This window comes from Hyla sarda, chromosome 1 (assembly GCF_029499605.1).
Source record: "Hyla sarda isolate aHylSar1 chromosome 1, aHylSar1.hap1, whole genome shotgun sequence".
Lineage (NCBI taxonomy): Eukaryota > Metazoa > Chordata > Amphibia > Anura > Hylidae > Hyla > Hyla sarda.
Genome location: NC_079189.1, coordinates 432,744,940 through 432,756,318, shown reverse-complemented (window position 1 = coordinate 432,756,318; position 11,379 = coordinate 432,744,940). Strand labels below are relative to the sequence as shown.

General features: G+C 41.9%; 1 protein-coding gene across 2 annotated transcripts in view; it reads right to left on the bottom strand.

Annotated features, from left to right (window-relative positions):
• Nucleotides 1–2: 2 nt before the first annotated feature.
• HNF1A (HNF1 homeobox A) overlaps nt 3–11,379 on the bottom strand; it is a 49,114-nt gene continuing 37,737 nt past the window's right edge. For both annotated transcript variants that reach the window (XM_056530520.1, XM_056530514.1), the window contains exons 6-9: nt 4,669–4,857; nt 4,047–4,165; nt 3,732–3,864; nt 3–137 (exon numbers count right to left, since the gene is read on the bottom strand). In XM_056530520.1, coding sequence (XP_056386495.1) covers nt 10–137; nt 3,732–3,864; nt 4,047–4,165; nt 4,669–4,857 — 569 coding nt within the window. In that variant the 3' untranslated portion in view covers nt 3–9. The remainder of the gene's footprint in view (nt 138–3,731; nt 3,865–4,046; nt 4,166–4,668; nt 4,858–11,379) is intronic.

Genomic DNA, 11,379 nt, shown 5'->3' with positions numbered 1-11,379 from the left:
CCAAATCTTTTACTGTGAGGAAGATGCCATCTGTGAGGACATGTAATTGTCTATGGTATTGTGTGAAGGGGATAGGAGGTGGCTGTGGCTCTCTGGGGTACTGGAATTCTGGTAGTGTACCAAGCTTGCTGAAGACACTGTACCAAGGGAAAAGCATTGTTCATTAAGTGTTTTTTTGTTTTGTTTCAATAACAGTTACATTTTGTAAGTCATTTTTATTATAAAATTAAAAAACAAAGATGTCTAAAGCTATAGTAGTCATTAGAGAGCAGTAGTCAGCCTGTCTGTTTGCATTGTCACATCTGTTAACATAAAGTGAACTTTTTTTATACCTAACAGCATTTATGTTTAAAACTTTTTTTTTTATTATCTTTGTGATAAACTAAAAACTTATGTTTTTTGTTGTGTCAAATTATGTAAAAAATAAAATAGGCACAGCACTATAGTGATACTGCATGTTGTGCAAGCAAAACTCAAATGTCGCTATTAGAGATGAGCGAATTTACAGTAAATTCGATTCGTCACAAACTTCTGGGCTCGGCAGTTGATGACTTATCCTGCTTAAATTAGTTCAGCTTTCAGGTGCTCCCGTGGGCTGGAAAAGGTGGATACAGTCCTAGGAGACTCTTTTCTAGGACTGTGTCCACCTTTTCCAGCCCACCGGAGCACCTGAAAGCTGAACTAATTTATGCAGGATAAGTCATCAACTGCCGAGCCGAGAAGTTCGTGACGAATTGAATTTGCTGTAAGTTCGCTCATGTCTAGTCGCTATCTGCAGGAAACAATGCAGCACTTATCCAAGGTGATTTTATGCATTTTACCTTGTAATGCAACATTTCTCTGTAAAAACGGTTTTACAGTGTTGCAGTATTCATATTGGATTCTAACACAACATTTTGGTCTTGCCTCTTAACTAAAATGTACATTTAGTAGTTTTAAAGAAGTAAATTATTTGTTAAATATGTGTGTAAATACCGGGGTTACATAGGAGATAAATGTTTACATTTATCAGTATCACTTAAGACTTGTTAAAACAAACTGCTTTGTCTTCTATACACTGCGCATGCACAAAAAGGGAGTCAGTACTCCTGTGTCTTTATACACACTCTAAAAAGGAGCCTCATGAAGGACATAGTAAAGCAGTACTAAGTAGTGGAAGGTGTGAATCAATCTCTGAAATGAGATATAACACAATAGTTTAGGAATGAGGTAGGAAGAGGAGAGGATCCTGATAAGTGTAAGGTATCTCAGTATTAGGGTTGAGCGAGCTTTTGAAAAGTTTGGTTAGCCGGGCTCACAGAACTTTTCCAAAAAATTTGGAACAGCTTGTTTAACCACTTAGGGACCACAGGCATACAGCTATGCCCTGACACTTAAGGACCAAGGGGGAATTTCGGTCCCCGCGGCGCACTGGGCAGGGACCGGACCGGGATGCCTGCTGAAATCATACAGCAGGCTACCCGCGACAACCCCCTCTGCCAAGATCTGTGCCCCTCAGGGCTGAAGAACTGTCCACATGTATCCAGTTGTTCAGGGTGAGTTTTGTCTGCAGGGACAGGTAGGAGTTAAAAAAAAAAAAAAAAAAATATCCCATGCCCTTACCCATGAAAACCTGTTGCTGGTCAGGTATAAGGATAAGAGGGATGTCCTTATGCTGACCACAATTCATGGTAACAGCAGCTCACCTGTCCCTGTGGGGGGTACCACAACACCGGTCCTCAAGCCTGATTGTATTCTGGGCTACAATCAGTATATGGGGGGAGTTCATTTTTCTGATCAAGTCCTCAAGCCGTACATCGCCATGCGCAAAACACGGGTATGGTACAAAAAAGTTGCGGTCTACTTGGTACAGGTTGCCATGTACAACTCTTTTGCACACTGGCAACACAGGGACATACCTTCAGTTCCAAGATGAAGTCCTAAAGGCCCTGATCTTTGGCGACCGGGAAAGAGCAGGCCGGAGTTCCCAAGGAACTGAAGTTATAGGTGCCAGGATCGTCCCAGGCCAGAACTTTCCAGGTGAGGTCCCCCACACTGGAAAGAAGGGACGATCCCAGCAAAAATGCAGAGTGTGTAACAGGAGGGGGATTCGGAAGGACACCACCACTCAATGTGACACTTGCCCTGATCATCCGGGCCTCTGCATTAAAAACTGCTTCAGGGAGTATCACACTTCAATGGAGTACTACATTTTCCCTATTCATTTTAATTTCCCATAATGTGACCCCAATGTACCAAGTCCAGAGTACATTCCAAATTTTAACCCCATAAAACCACTAAATTGCCCAAAAAACTCTCATAAAAAAAAAAAAAAAAATTATGAACATTTATCAAACACCTGTAGGGTGTTAAGGCTCTCGCTGTACCCCTTGTTACCTTCATTGAGGGGTGTAGTTTCCAAAATAGTATGCCATGTTTTTTTTTTTTTTTTTTTTCTTTTGCTGTTCTGGCACCACAGGAGCTTCCTAAATGTGACATGCCCCCCCAAAAACAATTTAAAAAAAACATACTCTCTAAAATCCCCTTGTCGCTCCTTCCCTTCTGAGCCCTCCACTGCAAAATACACATATGAGGTATTTCCTTACTAGAGTGAAATTGGGTTACAAATTTAGGGTGGATTTATCTCCTTTTACCCTTTTATTCAAAAACTGGGTCTACAAGAACATGCGAGTGTAAAAAAATGAAGATTTAGCATTTTCTTTCACTTTGCTTCTATTCCTGTGAAAGACCTAAAGGGTTAACAAACTTTCTGAATGTCATCTTGAATACTTTGAAGGGTTCAGATTTTATAATGGGGTCATTTATGGGGTATTTCTAATATTAAGGCCCTTCAAATCCACTTCAAACCTGATCTGGTCCCTGGAAAATTCAGATTTTAAAAATGTTGTGAAAAATTGGAAAATTGCTGCTGAACTTTGAAGCCCTCTGATGTCTTCCAAAAGTAAAAACATGTCAACTTTATGATGCAAACATAAAGTAGACATATTGTATATGTGAATTAATATATAATTTATTTAATGTCTATTTTCCTTACAAGCAGAGAGTTTCTGAGTTAGAAAAATGCTAAATTTTCACATTTTTCATGACATTTTTGCATTTTTCACCAAGAAATTATGCAAGTATCGGCGAAAATTTACTACTATGTTAAAGTAGAATATGTCACGAAAAAACTCTTGGAATCAAATTCATAAGTAAAAGCATCCCAGAGTTATTAATGCTTAATGTGACAGTGGTCAGATGTGCAAAAAACGCTCTGGTTCTTAAGGTGAAAATGGGCTTGGTCCTTAAGGGGTTAATAGCACTGTTGCCAAGCTTGCTTGAACCGAGGCTGCCAAAGTTTTTATGTTCGCTAAAGAGCATTTTAGGCAAAGTTTATAGTGAAACTGGGTTTTATGGGCTTGGCTTACTCTTCTTTATTCAGTATAAAAAAAAATGGCTCCTCCTTCAAATTGTGTATATTTACACACTAATTTTTTGTTCATCCATGTTCAAGTTTTTAATTGCCGTTATTAAATGCAAAGCCAAGAATGGTTTAGAAACCAAGAGCACATATAATGGAAAGACTGAGACTTATCTATTTCAATCCATTTCTGTCTTTGTGTTCAGTAATTCCAATTAAGAATCGTGAAGTGTGAACACAGCCTATAGGCCAGTACCCAATTGATACAATTTGGGTTCTTGCTATTTAGGAAACTTTTTCTTTTATAGATATACTTCAAACTGTTTCTTACTCATGGCTTGCTCCTTACTGGTTGGAGTTGGGGAGAGACGGTGGCTTGGCGCGAGATGTAGGATGTTCGAGTCCTGATTTTGAAGATGGGAACCCTGAGAATCTCCCTGTGAACTAGAATGCAGAGAATGCACCTGTAGAAAGAAGAACATTTATGTAGATTTAAAATGAGATGTTCAAGAATGCCCTGTGCTTGTCACATTATTTCCAACAGGAGCAATTTAGACAAAAGATATTTTTTCTCGGGAACTGATGTTTATGCAGTCCCTCTTTTGTATGTTAGATGAGAAGATAAGTGTAGCTTAAAGACAGTTACCTGTTTGTGGGTCAGGCTTGTTAATGTTCCCAGGTTAGACGTGTCCGTAATGACCATTGTTTGTGGAAAGAAGCTAGCAGATGCATACTGTGCAACATCAGGTTTATGGCCATACAAAGCTAAAGAAATAAAACCATATTTGAGAAAATCTACAAATATCCAACTTTGACTTAGAGTACCTGTCATCAAACCACATTTTCTAAACTAACTCAGATTGTATTCCCTAACTACTCCTAACACCCCTCCCAGCCTTAATTTTTTTTTACAAGCTTTGAAAAGCTGTGTATCATACCTTTCCCTTGCTCCCATTGTGTGAGCTTCCGGCAGGAGAAAGTGGGCATTCCCCAGCAGGCGTGATGTTACTGATGCCTGTGAGAGCTGTGCCTCGCATAATTTCTGAGTTTGGTCTCCTGCCAGGCTGGGAGGAGACCAAACTAACTGTTTGACTTGCGTCAGGGAACAGAACAGAGCCACCTAGTGGCCATTTTATGAATTAAAAATAATGGTTGCTATTTACTTGCTGTTAAAATTCTCAAAGTGTCTTATAATTACATAAGGAAAAATATATTAAAAGTTTAGTTTGGTGACAGGTACTCTTTAAACCTAAATAACCTTATCTTACCATGTGGAGATTGGAGCTGAGCCATTGTGGCCATGAATGGGTTCTGTGCCATGTGTCCCTGGACCTGTTGTACTATTGGCTGTTGATGGGAATGATGGATTTGCTGAGAGAACTGAACAGGTTGTAAGGTGGTTAGACTGCTGCCTACACTGTTTATCACAGGAACACTCTGAGACTGAGATGTAAGACCTGAAATAAAGATTAAATACAATGAAAACTTACTAGTCAGTAGTAAAATAAAATGTAAATCAAGAAAATACAATGGTACAGTATTTTATATCTTCATGAGTATCTAAAACAGTTGATAGTTTCTCACATTTTTGAAAATATTTTATTATATAGTAAGTGTCCCCCCCCCCCCAAAAAAAAATAACTTCACACAGCCAATAATGTCTTGGCAAATGTCCAAAGCATCATATCAAGAGGTTGTCTTTGTAAAATGGATGTAGGAGTGCTGCCTGCATTGCTGCAGAGGTTGAAGGGGTGGGGGAGGGTGGTCAGCCTGTCAGTGCTCAGATTCAGATTGGTCTGCATGCCTGTTGTACCAGTTGGAAGCCTCTTCTAAAGATAATGCATAAGAAAGCCTGTAAACAGTTTGCTGAAGACCAGGAAGAAACATGGATTACTGTCCTGTTGTCAGTTAGGACCACGCAAAATAGTGGGCACACAAAATATTGACACTTGTTGCCAGGATTTAGACATGAATGGCTGTGAGTCGAGTTAGTTTGAGGGGACACAACATTAAACACTCTTAGGCTGTATTCACATTACATTTGCTTCCTACAGCTGCTGGATTCTATCTTACTCTGGTCGGCTCATTAAAGTGAATGAGAAGCTCTGGTCGGCAAATTTTTGCCCCGTATCAGGTTTTGTGACCAGACTTAAAGCCTTTGTATACCCCGGATTTAAGTGCGGTCACAAAACTGAATACGAGGAAAAAAAAATGAGCCAACCGGAGTCACTATCTAAGTGAATGAGAAGCTGCGCAGGTCCGGGTGGGATATGGGAAGCCAGGTTTTCAAATACCTGGCAGCCGTAAGAAGAAAACATAATGTGAATGCAGCCTTATACAGGCTGTATATTTACTACTTTACATTGTAGCAGAGTGACATTTCTTCAGTGTTGTCACGTGAAAAGATCATACAATATTTTAAAAAAATTTGAACGATGGACTTACTAATTTGAGATATTGTAACATTATACATGTGGAGTGAATCTGTGGAGCTGGAGTGACTTGTGTGAGTACTTACATTTGCACATAGAGGGATCACTGATAGAATTTTAAACAGCCTTTTCACTTTTTTTTTCTCTACTCTGCCTCTAGGGGGAGGGGTAGATTGGTCACAGGTGGTTAAAGGGGTACTCCACACCCCTAGACATCTTATCCCCTGGGGACCCCCGGGATCTCGGCTGCAGCACCCACCTGTACGGCTTCCACCTCACACCGCAAAGCTGGAGGGTTCGGATCCCGAGCACAATAACGGAAGGGCGTGACATCACGACTCCGCCCTGTGTTACGTCACGCCCCGCCCCTCAATGCAAGTCAAAGGAAGGGGGCGTGGCGGACCTCCCATAGACTTGCATTGAGGGGGCGGGGTTTGACGCCACATGGGGCGGAGTCGTGATGTCACGCTCTTCCGCCATTGTGGTGGGGATCCGAGGCCTCCAGCATTGCCGGTGTGAGGTGGAAGCCGTACAGGTGGGTGCTGCAGCGGCGATCACGGGGGTCCCCAGCAGCAGGATCCCGGCGATCTGACATCTTATCCCCTATCCTTTGGATAGAGGATAAGATGTCTAGGGGTGCGGAGTACCCCTTTAAATCTTAGTCTGGGACTCAGTTGCTGAGCGTGCTCGGTTTAAGTGTTGTTTTGGAAGAGAGGCAGCTGAAAGAGAGTTGTAAAACTGGAGTTTGAAAGCAGGAGTTTGAGATTGCTGTGAGTGTTACTATCCTTACTCTGTAGGGACTTTAAACTCACAAGGTCTACTGAGAATTTAATTGTGATAGTTGCTGTTTGTTTTTGGCTGTTAATCTGTGAAATCCCCATAACTACATGGCCTCCATGTTGGAAAATGCAGTCCGGTGTACATCTTGCAAGGATGTACAAGGATGTATGCAGTCCTTGAACAGCAGTGCATATTGAGGGTGCATATTGTTGTGCGAGATGTGTGCAAGTTGTTCATTTGGAAGCTTAGATCCTGGATCTAGAGGAGCAACTGGCAACACTGAGACGCATTGACAACTTGGAGAGGAGTCTCCTACTCACTGAGCAAGTACTCTCTGGGGTAGAGGTGGGGGAGGATAGTGGGACGGAGGTGCAGGACAGTCAGGCAGCTGGCTGGGTTACAGTTAGAAAACGGGGTAGAGGGAAAAGTGTCAGGGAGCTAGTCCTGAATAGTGATGAGCAGCATTGCCCATATTCGAATTCACGATATTTCGCAAATATATAGACGAATATTCATCCTATATTCACGAATTTCGCGTATTCGTTATATTCGCATATTCTAGAAAGAAAACAGTGAGGGGTGGGCAACTTTACTATTGGTTGCTAGGGATGTTGTTGATAACCTCTGACAAGTGTATATGCATCATTCTAATTGGGCCACAAGTGAAAAGAAGGAATATACGCACATGCAAATATTCACATATGCGAATATACGCACATGCAAATATGCGCATATGCGGAAAAAAAGAATATTCGCAATTTCGAATATATAGCGAATATATTCGCAATATTCGAGAATTTGAAAAAATTTGAAATGCGAATATTCGCGCCTAACACTAGTCCTGAACTGGCACACCCCAACAAGTTTGCCCAGTTGGCAGATGAGGGGGATGCCATTTCAGAGCTAGCAGTACTGCAGCAAGATACTGCCTCTGACCACCAGGGGGTGTCTGCTCCAGAAAGGAGGGAAGGAGGAGTGCAGGGCAGGTTCTGGAATTGGGGGACTCTGTTATTAGGGGGACAGACGGGGTGATCTGTCACAAAGACCGGGATCGCTGAACAGTGTATTGTCTACCAGGTGCTCGAGTTTGGCACATTGCGGATCGGGTTGACAGGTTGCTGGCTGGGGCTGGAGAGGACCCAGCGGTCATGGTACATATCGGCATCAATGACAAAGTAAGAGGTAGGTGGAGTGTCCTTAAAAGGCAAGGACCTCCATGGTAATATTTAAATATTACCTGTACCACGAGCCACACCAGAGAGGCAGCGGGAAATCAAAGAAGGTAAACAAGTGGATCAGAAGCTGGTGTAGGAAGGAGGGGTTTGGGTTCATGGAGAACTGGGATGACTTCTCTGTCGGATATCGGCTCTACCATACGGAGGGACTGCACCTCAATGGGGAGGGTGCAGCTGTGCTTGGGGAGAAGATGGCTAGAAGGGTGGAGGAGTGTTTAACCCCTTAAAGGAGTACTCTTGTGCAGAGTACTCATGCTCCGTCCTGCCCGGGCTGCAAAAAAAAAGAAAAAAAAAACCTCTCCCCTTCCTGGGTTCCCGCGGAGCGTCACTACAGCTGATCGGTCCTCCGGTCCATCTTCTTCATACTTCCGTGTGAACGAAGCGTCACATGGCGCTCAGCCTATTATGGGCCGAGGCAGAACATTGCGGCGGCCGGCGATAGGCTGAGCGCCATGTGACGCTTCGTTACACACGGAAGTATGAAGAAGATGGACCAGAGGACCGATCAGCTGTAGTGGCGCTCCGTGGGAACCCAGGAAGGTGAGAGATGGTTTATTTTCATTTTTTTTTTTTTCAGGACGGAGCAGGAGTACTCTGCACCAGAGTACTCCTTTAAGGACCAAGCATTCTTCTGCTTTTCCTCCTTACATTTAAAAAATCATAACCCTTTCAATTTTGCACCTAAAAATCTATATGATGGCTTATTTTTTGGGCCACCAATTCTAATTTCTAATGACATCAGTAATTTTACCCAAAAATCTACGGCAAAACGGGAAAAAAAATCATTGTGCGACAAAATTGAACAAAAAACACATTTTTGTACATTTTGTGGGATTCCGTTTCTACGCAGTAAATTTTACAGTAAAAATGACACTTTCTCTTTATTCTGTAGGTCCATACGATTAATATGATACCCTACTTATATAGGTTTGATTTTGTCATTCTTTTGGAAAAAATCATAACTACATGCACGAAAATTAAAAATGTCCTTTTCTAACCCCTAGAACTTTTTTTATTTTTCTGCATACAGGGCTATATGAGGGCTCATATTTTGCGCTGTGATCTGAAGTTTTAATCATTACCATATTTGTTTAGATCGGACTCTTTGATCGCTTTTTATTTTAAAAAAATTATGGTATAAAAAGTGACCAAAAATACGCTATTTTGGATTTTGAATTTTTTTTGCGCGTACGCCGTTGACATACAGTTTAATTAATGATATATTTTTATAGTTCGGACATTTATGCACGCGGCGATACCACATGTTTTTTTTATTATGTTTTTTATATGGAATTTGGGAAAAGGGGTTAATGTTTTTTATTTTTTTATTTTTATTTTTACTTAAACTTTTTTTTTTACACTTTATTAAGGAGGAATCATTAGATTCCTCATACAGATCAATGTGGTGTGATCTGCACTCGATTGATAAAGCCTGGTCCTGCCAGGCTTTATCAATGTGAGAGCCAGGACCTGCACGGAAGGAGAGGTAAGCCCCCCGGCTACCTCCACAGTGGATCGCAACCCCCCCCCCCCCCCCGCAATCGCGCTGCGGGGGGTCATCCACCCCACAGGACCACAAAGGAGCGTTTACAGGGTTCTTTAGACGCCGCTGTCAACTTTGACAGTGGAGATCTAAAGGGTTAATAGCCGGACCTCAGCTACAAGAATCAGTTGAGGGCCGGCCAGTATGACGCGGGCTCGAGTCGGTGCCCTGTTAACGGCACATGGACGAATATACACGTCCATGGTCGTTAACCAGTTAAACTAGGGGTGGAGATATTATTGTACCTGGGGTGAAAAGTTAATAGGGATAGGCCTCATAGGGAAAAAAAAAAAAAGCATACACCATTGAATTGCATGATGACTAATGCCAGAAGTCTGACCAATAAAACTGATGAACTGGAGTTGATAATGTCTGAGGAGGATTATGACATAGTGGGTATAAGAGAGACTTGGTTGTACGATAGGTTGTACTGGGCGGTCAACATACAGGGATATAGTCTATTCAGGAAGGATTGGACAAAACTGAAAGGGGGAGGAGTTTGTCTTTATGTAAAGTCCAGTCTGAAGGCCGCACTGCGGGAGGATATACGGGAGGGAAACGATAATGTGGAGTCATTATGGGCAGAAATATATGGAGATAAAAATAAAAAAAATTCTGATAGGGGTTTTTCTATAAGCCACCAAACATAATGGAAGAGGCAGAAGATCAATTACTGAGGCAAATAAACAAGGCAGCAAATCAAAATGAGGTGATAATAATGGGGACTTTAACTATCCTGATATAAACTGGGAGACTGGGACCTGTGAATCTCATGAAGGAAACAGGTTTCTGACTATAGCTAAAGACAATTATCTGTCCCAAATGGTGCAGAGCCCGACCAGAGGGGGCGCCCTACTAGACTTAATATTAACCAACAGACCTGACAGAGTAACTAATGTGCATGTAGAAGGACACTAAGGAAATAGTGATCATAATATAATACATTATAACTAGTTCTACAATAAGGGAATCTCTCAAGGGGCTACAAAAACAAGGAACTTTAGGAACTTAAATAGGCATTGTCATCATCTTTATTTTTTTTATATGTTGTATTACTAATGTAGTACAACATATTCCTAATACACTTAAAAAAAAATTTGTGTGTCTAAATAGCTTATTTTTGCCCTTGAAAAGCGGGTCATTAGGGGTCTCCCTCCTAGTGGCTGGCTGAAGAGCGGCTGATGTCACCGCTGAATTCGGACTGGTCCCAGGCTGGGCATCAGTCCGAATTCTCTCAACTAGCGCTCACTTCCTGCCTGTCAATCAGACACGTGGGAGCGATCGCTGTGAACGCCGGGGCATGTACGCCCGGCATGTACAGACTGGTGGCAGGCAGCACGCGCACTGGTAAAATTTTGCACGGCAGGTTTGGCGAAGCTCCTATACTCCTCCTCCCTCCATAGCACATGCAGTGAGAAACAGGGAGGAGGAGACCCAGAAGCAGCCTGCCGTGCTTTTGGCCGCTCATCTATGCGCGCTCCCGTGAGGTGCGCAGCATAGATGAGTTAGGGCGGAAGCCGGCACCCAGCAGGTTTCAGTAACATCTTGCCTGGTGGGGAAGTCTGCTTCCTGCTTAGCGAGAGTAAGCAGCGTGAGAGGCAGAAAAAAAGACTTTAGAAGGTAGGAAATTTTTTTTTTTTTTTAAAGAGTGGTTTAGGTAGAGATGACCAATAGGTAGGAATAGAAAAAAAATATATGGTGGGAGCTACTCTTTAACAATATAAAATGGGATAATGTCCTCAAAAACAAGAATACTGACACTAAATGGGAGACTTTTAAGAATATTTAAAATTCTCACTGTACCTTATGGGAATAAAAGGGTCAGTAATAAAAGAAAACCAATGTGGATGAATAAAAATGTTAAGGGGCAATAAATGACAAAAATTAAGCATTTAAACTACTAAAACAGGACGGCAGTGAAGAAGCATTAAAGAGCTGTAGAGAAAAATGTAAATTATGTAAAAAAACAGATTAAAGCCTCAAAAATAG